General features: G+C 42.3%; 1 protein-coding gene across 1 annotated transcript in view; it reads left to right on the top strand.

Moving 5' to 3' along the window:
• LOC124257631 (protein crumbs-like) overlaps nt 1-16,626 on the top strand; it is a 103,125-nt gene that overhangs the window by 55,509 nt on the left and 30,990 nt on the right. The window contains 8 exon segments of the mRNA XM_046691737.1: nt 3,236-3,577; nt 4,510-4,818; nt 5,953-6,081; nt 6,575-6,773; nt 13,693-13,807; nt 14,184-14,388; nt 14,882-15,922; nt 16,239-16,626. Coding sequence (XP_046547693.1) covers nt 3,236-3,577; nt 4,510-4,818; nt 5,953-6,081; nt 6,575-6,773; nt 13,693-13,807; nt 14,184-14,388; nt 14,882-15,922; nt 16,239-16,626 — 2,728 coding nt within the window.

Here is a 16,626-nt window from a genome sequence, read left to right as displayed (position 1 = left end):
ACACTCTTCATTCATTGCTGCCGGCTTCACAGGTATGTCACACACAGATGTATGTCTACTTCATGTAGGAACTCCTTAACACTCTTCATTCATTGCCACTGTCGCTTCACAGGTATGTCACACACAGATGCATGTCTACTTCATGTAGGAACTCCTTAACACTCTTCATTCATTGCTTGCCGGGCTTCACAGGTATGTCACACACAGATGCATGTCTACTTCACGTAGGATCTCCTTAACACTCTTCATTCGTTGCTGCCGGCTTCACAGGTATGTCACACACAGATGTATGTCTACTTCATGTAGGATCTCCTTAACACTCTTCATTCATTGCCGCCGGCTTCACAGGTATGTCACACACAGATGTATGTCTACTTCATGTAGGAACTCCTTAACACTCTTCATTCATTGCGTCACCGGCTTCACAGATATGTCACACACAGATGTATGTCTACTTCATGTAGGAACTCCTTAACACTCTTCATTCAAGTTGCTGCCGGCTTCACAGGTATGCCACACACAGATGTATGTCTACTTCATGTAGGAACTCCTTAACACTCTTCATTCATTGCCGCCCGGCTTCACAGGTATGCCACACACAGATGCATGTCTACTTCATGTAGGAACTCCTTAACACTCTTCTTCATTCATTGCACAGATGCACCGGCTTCACAGGTATGTCACACACACAGATGTATGTCTACTTCATGTAGGAACTCCTTAACACTCTTCATTCATTGCTGCCGGCTTCACAGGTATGCCACACACAGATGTATGTCTACTTCATGTAGGAACTCCTTAACACTCTTCATTCATTGCTGCCGGCTTCACAGGTATGTCACACACAGATGTATGTCTACTTCATGTAGGAACTCCTTAACACTCTTCATTCGTTGCTGCCGGCTTCACAGGTATGTCACACACAGATGCATGTCTACTTCATGTAGGAGCTCCTTAACACTCTTCATTCGTTGCTGCCGGCTTCACAGGTATGTCACACACAGATGCATGTCTACTTCATGTAGGAACTCCTTAAAACTCTTCATTCGTTGCTGCCGGCTTCACAGGTATGTCACACACAGATGTATGTCTACTTCATGTAGGAACTCCTTAACACTCTTCATTCATTGCTGCCGGCTTCACAGGTATGCCACACACAGATGTATGTCTACTTCATGTAGGAACTCCTTAACACTCTTCATTCATTGCTGCCGGCTTCACAGGTATGTCACACACAGATGTATGTCTACTTCATGTAGGAACTCCTTAACACTCTTCATTCATTGCTGCCGGCTTCACAGGTATGTCACACACAGATGCATGTCTACTTCATGTAGGAACTCCTTAACACTCTTCATTCATTGCCGCCGGCTTCACAGGTATGTCACACACAGATGTATGTCTACTTCATGTAGGAACTCCTTAACACTCTTCATTCGTTGCTGCCGGCTTCACAGGTATGTCACACACAGATGCATGTCTACTTCATGTAGGAACTCCTTAACACTCTTCATTCATTGCCGCCGGCTTCACAGGTATGCCACACACAGATGTATGTCTACTTCATGTAGGAACTCCTTAACACTCTTCATTCATTGCTGCCGGCTTCACAGGTATGTCACACAGATGTATGTCTACTTCATGTAGGAACTCCTTAACACTCTTCATTCGTTGCTGCCGGCTTCACAGGTATGTCACACACAGATGTATGTCTACTTCATGTAGGATCTCCTTAACACTCTTCATTCATTGCCACTCTTCATCTCATTGCCGGCTTCACAGGTATGCCACACACAGATGTATGTCTACTTCATGTAGGAACTCCTTAACACTCTTCATTCATTGCTGCCGGCTTCACAGGTATGTCACACAGATGTATGTCTACTTCATGTAGGAACTCCTTAACACTCTTCATTCGTTGCTGCCGGCTTCACAGGTATGTCACACACAGATGTATGTCTACTTCATGTAGGAACTCCTTAACACTCTTCATTCATTGCTGCCGGCTTCACAGGTATGCCACACACAGATGTATGTCTACTTCATGTAGGAACTCCTTAACACTCTTCATTCATTGCTGCCGGCTTCACAGATATGTCACACACAGATGTATGTCTACTTCATGTAGGAACTCCTTAACACTCTTCATTCGTTGCTGCCGGCTTCACAGGTATGTCACACACAGATGTATGTCTACTTCATGTAGGAACTCCTTAACACTCTTCATTCATTGCCGCCGGCTTCACAGGTATGCCACACACAGATGTATGTCTACTTCATGTAGGAGCTCTTTAACACTTTTCATTCATTGTTGCAGCACACAATAGCTATTCATGAAATTGTCCAACTGTAGAGTTGAAGTATGAATCAACAAAAGTGCAGATCAAACTGGAAGTAGCAATAACTATGATTCTGACAACAGTGTTTATGAATCTGATAACACTGTTTAAGATCCAGACAACAGTGTTCTTGAATCTGACAGCATTGTTAAGGTCATGAGAACAGTGTTCATGAATCTGACAAGATTATTAAGGTCACAACAACAGTGTCCATGAATCTGACAACATTGTTTAGGTCATGACAACAGTGTTCAGGAATCTGACAATAGTGTTTAAGGTCCTGACAACAGTGTTCATGAATCTGACAACATTGTTACAGTCATGACAACAGTGTTCATGAATCTGACAACAATACAAAGGGGCAGTTTCACCAAGATTAACTGTCATAATTACACTACCTTCCCTGCTGTTAAAGTCATGAAACATTCAAAGGAAATTTAAATTTACCAGCTGTTTTAAATGTAGTATTCTTGTCATTTTAATTTAGGCTAAGTTTGACTTCAATCGCCAGCGGCTGAAGGGATGATATAAATCTAGCTAGGGGCCATGCAGGTAGCAAAAGTACTGTAAGTCCCCATGGTCCCTAGTTTGGTGATCTACCTTCAGTTGTTGGCGATCTATAGCCAGTTTTTATAATGTATTGTCCAAATAGTGCTATTAGTTTTAATTTTCCACACTAGTTTTAGTTGTAATTGTGATATTCTAGTTGTTTTACTGTCCTTAGTCGACAGGTTTTTATAATATACATCTGTTCCATTTCAATGTCACATATGTTCTCGTCACGATATGGCTGAAATATTGCCGATGTGACGTTAAATAATAACTCACTCACTCACTCACCCTGCTGTTAACTTGTGACAGGCAATTCCTACGATCAGTTTCAACTTTATTTCCAGGTTTTGACTGCTCACAGAACATTAACGAATGCAATCCGAACCCATGTCAACACGGAGGTCGTTGTCAAGATGGCATCAACAGCTTCACATGTAACTGTACCACGGATTGGATGGGTAGACTGTGTAACGACACATACAACGCCTGCACAGATCTGTCTCCCTGTCAGAATGGAGCGACATGCAACACTCAAGCACCAAACCTGGATTTCAACTGTACATGTTTACCAGGCTACAGTGGCTTCAACTGTGAACACAATGTGAATGATTGTCGTAGTGATTCCTGTCAGCCATTTGAACAGTGTTTTGACGGTGTTGGCAACTTCACCTGCGGATGCCCTGTGGGTAGGTGGCTCTTCATTATTGGGTGCAGTCAACAAACTGGGGTCAGCTTTCACAAACTTGGGGACCTGTGAAGATCCAGGTTACAATTGGTCTTCACCAACCCATGCTTCTTGTAAGAGGCAATTTTAAATCCACCCTCACCAATATTCCATGTTCCAGCCAGTGTGCGAAATAGCCACTGGCCTGCTAACCCGTGGCTAGTAAAAATCCAGTCGGGTCAGTAAATCTCCACAATCACTGGCCCAACTGGCTAGTGAATTTAATATTTGTAAATATATCACTCTCCCCAACTTGTTACGTTATAATACACTTTATTAGAGATTATGGCCTGACAAAAATGTTTATCACATTAGCAGCTAAATGATTAAACCTGTGTTGAAATTTGCGGCTAGTGAATTACGTTGTGGGCTAGTAACTTTCAGGCATAGCTACCCTGACTGGCAAGCAAAATTTGGAAACTATTTTGCACACTGGTTCCAGCTGTATGAATATATTTTTGAAGAAGTTTTCTAGGGTTTCGGAGACTGACAAGGAAACAGCCTGTATACATGTTCATTGATAAGTTGATGTTAACTATCATGAGAATGAAATTAAATGAGTATGGTTTTGAAATTAAAGGAATGATCTGGTGATGGGAAGAAAAAGTTCTTTAGTCATTCCACATGAGGATTCTACCAGTAAAGTAAAACTCCCTCACTTAATAGGGCGTTGGGGTAGCCTTGTGGTTAAAGTGTTCAGTCATCATGCCCAAAGGCCAGGGTTTGATTCTGTGCTGGGGTGCATTCTGTGGGGACCATTCCTACTGTCCACAGCCATGATATCGCTGGAATATTACATGGGAATATTACTAAACACTGCGTAAAACCATACTCTCTCACTCATTCACTTGACAAAACATTAATTTGATTTGTTATATATTTCCTTCGTCGCAGGTTTTACAGGAAGTGATTGCTCTACTCTAATCAATGATTGTGTTCCCAACCCATGTGTTCATGGAGAGTGCACTAACCTGGTGGGGGATTATGCCTGTACCTGTCTGCGACAACTCGTTAACCTTACAGACTACACACCTGGCAGGGTACATGAGTTCTACACAGGATGGCAAGGTGTAAACTGTGACGAGGACATCAATGAATGTAATCAGACTGTTTCCGCGTGTCTCAACCGAGGTCTCTGTCAGAACAACCCAGGGAGCTACGAGTGTTTCTGTGGAACGGCTGGGGGAGACAGCTATGGGATTGGTAAGTCAATGATACACCTGGTCAGTCAGTGATACACCTGGCCAGTCAATGATACACCTGGTCAGTCAATGATACACCTGGCCAGTCAGTGATACACCTGGCCAGTCAATGATACACCTGGCCAGTCAGTGATAAACCTGGCCAGTCAGTGATAAACCTGGCCAGTCAGTGATACACCTGGCCAGTCAATGATACACCTGGCCAGTCAATGATACACCTGGCCAGTCAGTGATAAACCTGGCCAGTCAATGATACACCTGGCCAGTCAGTGATACACCTGGTCAGTCAATGATACACCTGGTCAGTCAATGATACACCTGGCCAATCAATGATACACCTGGCCAGTCAATGATACACCTGGCCAGTCAATGATACACCTGGTCAGTATTCATGCAATAGGCCACCCCGCCTTATCACCCACACTGCAGATCTTGACCATGTTGAACATCAATGCTTGTCACCCTGTCCTCTGATATGTTCCCAGTGTTATATCAGCATCACGTTTCCAAAATGTTCATGCAAAGGAAATATTGCTTCGCTCTCTTGACCTTGGAAGTTTTTAACTTCCAAAATTAACTATTCATGTCTTTGCGTTGTACCCATGTACGGTAAATCTTCTTCTTCACTACAAAACATATCAGAGAAAATGATGAAATTTACAATTTGCAAGAATATGCTTGTTCTCTTCTTGAATATCTTGTGTTCTTATTGATTTTCAGAGATCGGTTTGTATTTTACGACTGTTTTGCTTTTTGAGCCCAGTGTGATTTGTTTTTGGGAGATTGAGAATAGTTGTTCCCTGTTGTTGATGTGTTATACGTCGTGGTCAGAAGTGTAGGTGTTAGAATAGGGGAGATAACTCTTGTAAGACTATTTGTCTTTGACACCAGGAGCTAGTGGCTAGATGCAGGCTGATCTTTCTATAATTTTGCTAAAAGTGCATCTGTTTCCTTCATGCTTTTAAACCCTGTATCTTCATGTTATATGAAGTGGTGGTGTGAAGTGAACAAGATGAGCCAGGCAGACGTTTCCGCTTAATCTTTACACTTACTGCAAAACATGGAGAGCAGGTCAAGGGAGACAACTTTTGTACAGTTGAATCTTCGAACATATATCTGAGTACACACATTTCAGGCACCAACTGTGAGAGGGTCTCCAGCTACTGTCTGCTGGAAACGGTGGGAGGAGCTCCGTGTAAGAACGGGGGCACCTGTATCAACTTGGAGAGGAGCTTCTCATGTCTCTGTGCACCTGGATATACAGGTGAGGACTGTGATCAGTGTCTTACAACAGTCCTATAGACTCCACTGATAGAGATAATCATATAGGACATGGAATGGCATTGAAAATAATACATTGTTCTTACCTCAAACGGTAGGGTATTGTTAATTTTCATTCTCAGCTCCATAGGGAGTATGTAAATTTATGTAATTGTATTATGATTGAACACTGTTTACAATTGACTGACAGACATGAGGGGGTGGTGGGGTAGCCTAGTGGTTAAAGCGTAGGCTCGTCACGCCGAAGACCCGGGTTCGAATCCCTACATGGGTACAATGTGTGAAGCCCATTTCTGGTGTCCCCACCGTGATGTTGCTGGAATATTGCTAAGAGCGGCGTAAAACCAAACTCAGTCAGTCAGTCAGGCAGACAGATATCAGGATGGTATAACAGTTATATACCATTGCTATTTGAGCTACTGGAGCCCTTGATTTCTCCCAAGGAGATGTGTTTACTATTTATTGTGTTACTATAGGTGATCGCTGTGAGACAAATATCAATGAGTGCATCCCGAACCCCTGTCAGTACAATGGCACCTGTGAAGACGGCATCAACAGCTTCAACTGCACCTGCATTCCTGGCATCACAGGCGACACCTGCGAAACAAACATTAACGAATGTTGGCCATGGAACCCGTGTTTAAACTATGGGATCTGCAACGATCAGATCAACAGGTAGGCACATATTATACACTAAAATCCAGATATCAGACAGTTCTGTAATTATCTTCCGGAACTATGGTTGTATATTGGTTATATATGTATCATTATTATTTGGTCTATCCCATGGTGATTATTTGGTTACGTGTGTATTTAACTTTTGTTTATTTAGTTTATTATTATATTATTATACACTGCTTGTTGATTTCAAGTGTTCACATTAGTGTGACTTACTGAGATGTATGTTCTGAGATCTGGGAGAAAATATCCTCCACATTAGTATTTTATAATTTAGATACTGTGTTGACGAGTAGACTGTTTTCGATTGTGTACTATATTTTTGGTGCTATGTTGAATTCAGCTATATTCCCAGCCTCCTGTAAGTACAAGCAGACAAACCAATGAGAGGACTGTCTCACTTTGTGATTACTGATTCTGATCGGGGTGGTGGAGTAGCCTCGCGGTTAAAGCGCTCACTCGTCATGCTGACTCATCACGGTTCGAGTCCCCATGGCACAATGTGTGAGGCCCATTTCAAGTGTCCCCCGCTCTCATCTTGCTGGAGGGGGCGGTGGGGTAGCCTAGTGGTTAAAGCGTTGTCTCGTCAGGCCGAAGACCCGGGTTCGATTCCCCACATGGGCACAATGTGTTAAGCCCATTTCTGGTGTCCCCCGCCGTGATATTGCTGGAATATTGCTAAAAGCGGCGTAAAACTAAACTCAGTCAGTCATCTTGCTGGAATATTGCAAATGCTGCGTAAAAATAACTTCTAAATTATTGCGTTTGAAAGTTTAGTAAACAGACGTCAGCTGGCATGTGTTACTCGTCATGTCAGTACTACGGACATTTTAGTGCTGGGGTTGCTTTGTGCTGGGGCCATGTAACACTCATGGCTTGCTTCCACCAAATACAAGGCCATGGAAGTGAAAGGATAGGTGGGCGGTTTGGGTGTTGGATGAATGGGTTTATTGAGACTGTGGTATTTTCTTCCATCATATAAGGGGCGGTGGGGTAGCCTAGTGGTTAAAGCGTTGGCTCGTCACGCCGAAGACCCGGGTTCGAATCCCCACATGGGTACAATGTGTGAAGCCCATTTGTGGTGTCCCCCGCCATGATGTTGCTGGATTATTGCTAAAAGCGGCGTAAAACCAAACTCAGTCAGTCAGTCCATCATATAACATTAGGATTTAGATTTGCTGATTAAATATGAAGTATTGACGCTCGTGTGGCTGTGATGTTATGTCCTAATACGCTGTCAACATTGTGTACTTTTATCTAGATTTGAAACAACCCCAGTCAAGAGGTTCACTTTTTACATTAGCTCTCCCGGGTGTGCGAACCTGTATGTCCAGGAGCTACACAGTGACATCTCATTTGTGGACAATTCATTTTTCAAAATATAGAAGTTTTAAAATCCAGTTTACCGACTTGGAGCCAAAGATGGCTAAATTAACAATGTATAGGACTCCATTCACATAAACTCTTTTAACATGTCTTGTAAATGAGAGGTCACTGAAGGTAGCGATGAGTGTACTAATTATGTCAACACCCACTGTAGTATAGAGATACATTGCTGACTGGGTAACTGTCACTACTAACTGTGTATGTAGGACTTGTATGGATCAATGTGCTTATGTTGACTGGTACAGACTATTGTGCTGCTGCTGATATGTATAGGCTCTTATGCTGCTGATATGTATAGGCTCTTATGCTGCTGACTTGTACAGACTATTGTGCTGCTGACTTGTATGAACTATTGTGCTTGTGATGACATGTACAGACTGTTTTTCTGATGACTTGTACACACTATTGTTCGGATGGCTTGTACAGACTCGTGTGCTGCTGACATGTACAGACTGTTTTTCTGATGACTTGTACACACTATTGTTCGGATGGCTTGCACAGGCTCGTGTGCTGCTGACATGTACACACTGTTTTTCTGATGACTTGTACACACTATTGTTCAGTGCTTGTATAGACTTGTGTGCTGTTGACTTGTACAGACCATTGTGCTGCTGACTCGTATGAACTATTGTTCTGCTGTTGACTTATACAGACTGTTGTTCTGCTGCCTTGTATGAACTATTATTCTGCTGCTGACTTGTAGAGACTATTGTACTGCTGACTTGTATGAACTATTGTTCTGCTGCTGACTTGTATGAACTATTATTCTGCTCTTGACATATACAGACTGTTGTTCTGCTGCCTTGTATGAACTGCTGTGCTTCAGATCACTTGAACAGACTAATGTTCTGTTGACTTGTACAGGCAGATGAGTTATTGTGCTTCTAATGACTTGTACTAAGAATTGTACTGCTGATTGTACTATTTGTGCTTCTGAGGACTTGTACATACCATATTTCTGCTGATGAGGATTGTGCAGCTAGTGACTACTACAGATACTGGGGCTGCTGCTGATGACGTGTAAGGACATTTGTTCTGTGGTAGATTTGTACGTTCTGTTATCCTGGACAGGACAGACTAGTCTGCTGGTTTATACACACTACTGTGTTCCTTCTGACCTGTACAGTCTATTGTCCTGCTGATGACGTGTAAGGACATTTGTTCTGTGGTAGATTTGTACGTTCTGTTATCCTGGACAGGACAGACTAGTCTGCTGGTTTATACACACTACTGTGTTCCTTCTGACCTGTACAGTCTATTGTCCTGCTGATGACGTGTAAGGACATTTGTTCTGTGGTAGATTTTAATGCGTTCTGTTATCCTGGACAGGACAGACTAGTCTGCTGGTTTATACACACTACTGTGTTCCTTCTAACCTGTACAGTCTATTGTCCCTGCTGATGACGGTAAGGACATTTGTCCTCTGTGACGTAGATTTGGTAGATTTGTACGCTCTGTTATCCTGGACAGGACAGACTAGTCTGCTGGTTTATACACACTACTGTGTTCCTTCTGACCTGTACAGTCTATTGTCCTGCTGATGACGTGTAAGGGCATATGTTCTGTGGTAGATTTGTACGTTCTGTTATCCTGGACAGGACAGACTAGTCTGCTGGTTTATACACACTACTGTGTTCCTTCTAACCTGTACAGTCTATTGTCCTGCTGATGACGTGTAAGGACATTTGTTCTGTGGTAGATTTGTACATTCTGTTATCCTGGACAGGACAGACTAGTCTGCTGGTTTATACACACTACTGTGTTCCTTCTGACCTGTACAGTCTATTGTCCTGCTGATGACGTGTAAGGACATTTGTTCTGTGGTAGATTTGTACGTTCTGTTATCCTGGACAGGACAGACTAGTCTGCTGGTTTATACACACTACTGTGTTCCTTCTGACCTGTACAGTCTATTGTCCTGCTGATGACGGTAAGGACATTTGTTCTGTGGTAGATTTGTAATGCTCTGTTATCCTGGACAGGACAGACTAGTCTGCTGGTTTATACACACTACTGTGTTCCTTCTAACCTGTACAGTCTATTGTCCTGCTGATGACGTGTAAGGACATTTGTTCTGTGGTAGATTTGTAATGCACGTTCTGTTATCCTGGACAGGACAGACTAGTCTGCTGGTTTATACACACTACTGTGTTCCTTCTGACCTGTACAGTCTATTGTCCTGCTGATGACGTGTAAGGGCATATGTTCTGTGGTAGATTTGTACGTTCTGTTATCCTGGACAGGACAGACTAGTCTGCTGGTTTATACACACTACTGTGTTCCTTCTAACCTGTACAGTCTATTGTCCTGCTGATGACGTGTAAGGACATTTGTTCTGTGGTAGATTTGTACATTCTGTTATCCTGGACAGGACAGACTAGTCTGCTGGTTTATACACACTACTGTGTTCCTTCTGACCTGTACAGTCTATTGTCCTGCTGATGACGTGTAAGGACATTTGTTCTGTGGTAGATTTGTACATTCTGTTATCCTGGACAGGACAGACTAGTCTGCTGGTTTATTCACACTACTGTGTTCCTTCTGACCTGTACAGTCTATTGTGTTCCTTCTGACCTGTACAGTCTATTGTGTTCCTTCTAACCTGTACAGTCTATTGTCCTGCTGATGTCGTGTACAGTTTATTGTGTTCCTTCTAACCTGTACAGTCTATTGTCCTGCTGATGACATGTACAGCTTATTGTGGTACTTCTAACCTGTACAGTCTATTGTCCTGCTGATGTCGTGTACAGTTTATTGTGTTCCTTCTAACCTGTACAGTCTATTGTCCTGCTGATGTCGTGTACAGTTTATTGTGTTCCTTCTAACCTGTACAGTCTCTTGTCCTGCTGATGACGTGTACAGCTTATTGTGGTACTTCTAACCTGTACAGTCTATTGTCCTGCTGATGACGTGCACAGTTTATTGTGGTACTTCTAACCTGTACAGTCTATTGTCCTGCTGATGACGTGTACAGCTTATTGTGGTACTTCTAACCTGTACAGTCTATTGTCCTGCTGATGACATGTACAGCTTATTGTGGTACTTCTAACCTGTACAGTCTATTGTCCTGCTGATGACTTGTACAGTTTATTGTGGTACTTCTAACCTGTACAGTTTATTGTCCTGCTGAAGACGTGTACAGCTTATTGTGGTACTTCTAACCTGTACAGTCTATTGTCCTGCTGATGACTTGTACAGACCATTGTGGTACTTCTAACCTGTACAGTCTATTGTCCTGATGACGTGTACAGTTTTATTGTGGTACTTCTAACCTGTACAGTCTATTGTCCTGCTGATGTCGTGTACAGTTTATTGTGTTCCTTCTAACCTGTACAGTCTCTTGTCCTGCTGATGACGTGTACAGCTTATTGTGGTACTTCTAACCTGTACAGTCTATTGTCCTGCTGATGACATGTACAGTTTATTGTGGTACTTCTAACCTGTACAGTCTATTGTCCTGCTGATGACATGTACACCTTATTGTGGTACTTCTAACCTGTACAGTCTATTGTCCTGCTGATGACATGTACACCTTATTGTGGTACTTCTAACCTGTACAGTTTATTGTCCTGCTGATGACATGTACACCTTATTGTGGTACTTCTAACCTGTACAGTCTATTGTCCTGCTGATGACATGTACAGTTTATTGTGGTACTTCTAACCTGTACAGTCTATTGTCCTGCTGATGACATGTACACCTTATTGTGGTACTTCTAACCTGTACAGTTTATTGTCCTGCTGATGACGTGTACAGCTTATTGTGGTACTTCTAACCTGTACAGTCTATTGTCCTGCTGATAACGTGTACAGCTTATTGTGGTACTTCTAACCTGTGCAGCCTATTGTCCTGCTGATGACATGTACACCTTATTGTGGTACTTCTAACCTGTACAGTTTATTGTCCTGCTGATGACATGTACACCTTATTGTGGTACTTCTAACCTGTACAGTATATTGTCCTGCTGATGACATGTACAGACCATTGTGGTACTTCTAACCTGTGCAGTCTAGTTGTTCTGCTGATGACTTGTACAGACCATTGTGGTACTTACTTGTTCAGATGTGGCTTTTGATTACATTTATGACTATTGTGCTGAAGGTGATTTGGAGAGGCTGTTGTGTTCTGCTGATTACTTGTACAGAATATTGTTCCATGACGGCTTGTACAAACTATTGTTCCGTGACGGCTTGTACAGAATATTGTTCCGTGACGGCTTGTACAGACTATTGTTCCGTGACGGCTTGTACAGAATATTGTTCCGTGACGGCTTGTACAGACTATTGTTCCGTGACGGCTTGTACAGACCATTGTTCAGTGACAACTGATACAGACTATTGTTCCTTGATAACTTGTACAGACTATTGTTCCATGATGGCTTGTACAGACTATTGTTCCATGACTTGTACAGACCATTGTTCAGTGACGACTGATACAGACTATTGTTCCATGATGGCTTGTACAGACCATTGTTCAGTGACGACTGATACAGACTATTGTTCCATGATGGCTTGTACAGACCATTGTTCAGTGACGACTGATACAGACTATTGTTCCATGATGGCTTGTACAGACCATTGTTCAGTGACGACTGATACAGACTATTGTTCCATGATGGCTTGTACAGACCATTGTTCAGTGACGACTGATACAGACTATTGTTCCTTGATAACTTGTACGGACTAATGTGCTGCCTACCATATGAAAAGGATGACTATTGTTCTGACAAGTGCTTTATGAATCCTCTACAGAACGGATGGGGACAATTCCAGCCAGGAATGTAACTCATCATCGTGCAATAAAACACGTAGTCGTGGGTATGGTGGACACCGGTGTATGCATGTACATGCATGAATCTCAGTTTCATTTGCATGCATTAAATCTGTTTGAGTCTTGTGTTTTTGCACGTTTGTGGTTTTGAATTTGTGATTTAGTTGCATTTTGTCTTTTTGCCTGTGTTGTACACCCAGATCACTACTGCTGGACGTGGTTGCAGAAGACTTACAGAGTAATGAGGGCTTAGTGTTTAGACCATGTAGAAACTGTTTCAATGTGCCACCACTGAAACTGAATTAGAATCCTAGAAAAGAAATGAGAATATCCTGGGCATGCCTGATTGCAAGACCATTTAAATAAACGACCTTCACCTTGATGTCACTAAACTTCACCACACCCTGTTTGAAAAATTCATTGTTTGCACTTCAAAACTGTTGGAGAATAAGGACTACAATGTATTTACTTTATAATAAGTTCATGACTGACTTCAAACAAAGTTTATCTTGTGTCTAGTGATTTTAATTTGTAAAGACTTTTTCAGTTCAGGATTCAGAACACACTCACAAATGCCATTTTACAATTATCGTTTTGGTAGGACATTGTTCTGTGTTTTAGAATATTCACTTTAAATATTTGTGGATTCTGGTCTTTTTTTCCCCTAGTGTTACACAGTATTCACATGTAGTAGTGACATGTTTGGTCTATGTGTAACTACTGATGACTATAATAATCGTGTGTGTCATGTCATCTGCAGGTATGAGTGCGACTGCACTAACACCGGCTTTAACGGAACCAACTGTGACAACAACATTAATGACTGCATTGGTTCACCCTGTGAGAACGGTGGCACATGTGTAGATGGAATTAAGGTAAGGTACTCTTGCATGATGGAAAATGGAAAACAATTCTGATCAGTGTTATTGACATATTTTCCTGAAAGTGTACTGCAGTACTGCATAGTAGGGAAGTAGAATGAGGCAGGTAGAATAGGTGACAATGACACAAATACTTTTAACACTGTGCGCATGGGAAACATCTTTTGATTATATTTTTAAGAAGTCTAAAATGTTTTGTACTTGTATTTTTCTTCCATCCAATTATGACCAGTGAATAAATTTTCATCACAAGTAACAGGTTTGATAATAACATGAAAATGTAGATTATCTCCCCTGAATGCCTGCCCCAACTCATACAACCCTATATTCATATATAGCAAATTACATTGTGTCTATCTCTGGTCGGCAGGGCTATGACTGTGCATGCTATGCTGGGTATACAGGGAGCAGCTGCCAAACAGACATCAATGAGTGTCTGTCCATTCCTTGCCAGTACAACGGCACATGTATCCAGCGTTCTCAACAATCACTTTATGGCAATCACACGGAGTTGATCAACTTTTCATATGCTACGGCTGCTGGCTATATCTGTGAATGCATCCCTGGAATAACAGGTAATAACATGTATCCTTCAGTACAGGTAATAACATGTATCCTTCAGAACAGGTAATAACATGCATCCTTCAGTACAGGTAATAACATGTATCCTTCAGTACAGGTAATAACATGTATCCTTCAGTACAGGTAATAACATGCATCCTTCAGTACAGGTGATAACATGCATCCATCCTTCAGTACAGGTGATAGCATGCATCCTTCAGTACAGGTATAGCACGTGATCCTTCAGGTGATACCCATGCATTCTGCAGTGTATGATTTATTATAGATTTAATATTTTAAATATTAGATACAAAAACTCCCAGTGACTGAATGGGTCATCTGGTATCTACAGTGAATGAATCCCAGCTTACATTCTTGAGCCACATGCTACATATAATCTTTTTATTGTGAACTTCAGTGAATTTTGTCAACATTTCAGTTGATACTTGAATGAAAACTCTTAAATGATCATGAGTTATATACACAGATATCACTTTTCCGTTACAGGCCGAGATTGTGAAGTGAACATCAACGACTGTGTGAACCACCCGTGAGAAAATGGTGCAACTTGTGAAGACCAGATTAACGCCATTAAATGCAAATGCGCACCTGGCTATGAAGGACAGTTGTGTGACACTGAGATTAACGAGTGCACCCGGTACCGAGCCTGTCAAAATGGGGCAACTTGTACAGACAGAATTAACGCCTACGAATGTCAGTGTCCAGCCTTCCAACTAGGTCAAACGACATACGGTGGGGAAAACTGCACCATCGTGTTGACAGGATGTAATGGCAATACCATGTGCCAGAATGGGGCGACGTGTGTACCGACACTTAACGAGGCCAACCAACATGGCTACACCTGCCGCTGCGCAACTGGCTTCACCGGACGTCACTGTGACGTGTCGACAACTGTCAGCTTCGCCAATGGGGCTCAGATTAACAAATCATATGTTACAAACTTTACGCTACACATGCGATTCCGAACCACTCTGAAATCGGCTGTGTTGGTTGTGTATAAGCCAGGTAGCGGTGACTATATCAGTTTGGAGATCCACAATGAAAAGTTATTTGCGGTTTTCGGAAATTCCCACAAACCTCTGTCCAGCCATTCTGCCACGACAAGGAGTAATGTCAATGATGCTGAGATGCATACAGTCACAATGATAATTAAACAGAACGTCACAGTGAAACTAGAGAGTTCCCTATGCAATTCCCAGGAAGCATGCACAGTTTCATTCTCATTTCCCCGCCCTCTAGGCTCAGATGTTAACAAGTTGTACATTGGCAATGCCGTCCAGTCTGTGATGAATTCAACACTGTCAAAAACTGCATTCACTGGTTGTATGGAGGATATCAAATACAATGGAAATTATGTCATTCCGTCCAACAGTCATATAGCTTCATTTCATCGTATCCTGAATGGATGTCCGAGGACCGAACAGTGCCTTCCATACACATGTAATCGCAATGGAGATTGTGATGACTTGTGGAACACATTCAAATGCAACTGCCATCGACCCAACTTGGGAGAGACTTGTCAGACAGGTAGGTTTTGTTTGTGTGTGGTGTAAAACTACACTCAGTAATAATGTTACGTTAATCAATGGATACTGGATTAGCCAAGTGGCTGAAGTGTTTTCTTATAATGCTGAACACTATGTTTGATTCTGAACATCAGTAGTTGATCACTGGATTGTCTGGTCCAGACACCTTCATATAGCTGGAATATTGCTGAGTGCTGCGTTAAACGACAAAACCAACCAACCAATTCCCTACAAGGGTATGATATGTGATGCCCATTTCTGCCTTGATAATATTGGTAAAAGAAGTATATTGACTCCCTCACTTACTCCTGTTTCAGAATACATACCTGTGACCTTTTCTAAAGACAATGTGTTGAGCTGGGCCAGCTTCAGTCTGGGAAGTCTTGGCTCCCGTCTGAACAACACAATCAACTTATCCCTGTTTGTGCGAACCCGTCAGACTGACGGCGTCATCATGTACCTCGGCAACTCCAGCCCTTCATCCTACATCACCCTGGAGATGACAAACGGGAAGCTGACTGCGACGTTCATGCTCTGCAGCTCTCAACACATGCTCAACTCATCCATCTCTTACAATGATGGCCAGAGACATTTTGTTCAGATCAAGAAGACCAGTAGTGACTTAAGCTTATCAGTCAATCAGGGATTTCCAGATCTTTTTGCCATTCACAGATACACAAGTGACCGGATCCAGCTGCCCGTTTC

The sequence above is a fragment of the Haliotis rubra genome, unplaced genomic scaffold (genome assembly GCF_003918875.1).
Source record: "Haliotis rubra isolate DU_JTF1 unplaced genomic scaffold, ASM391887v1 Scf67, whole genome shotgun sequence".
Classification (NCBI taxonomy): domain Eukaryota; kingdom Metazoa; phylum Mollusca; class Gastropoda; order Lepetellida; family Haliotidae; genus Haliotis; species Haliotis rubra.
Note: the sequence above shows the minus strand (reverse complement) of the source record. Positions and strands in the feature narration are given on the sequence as shown.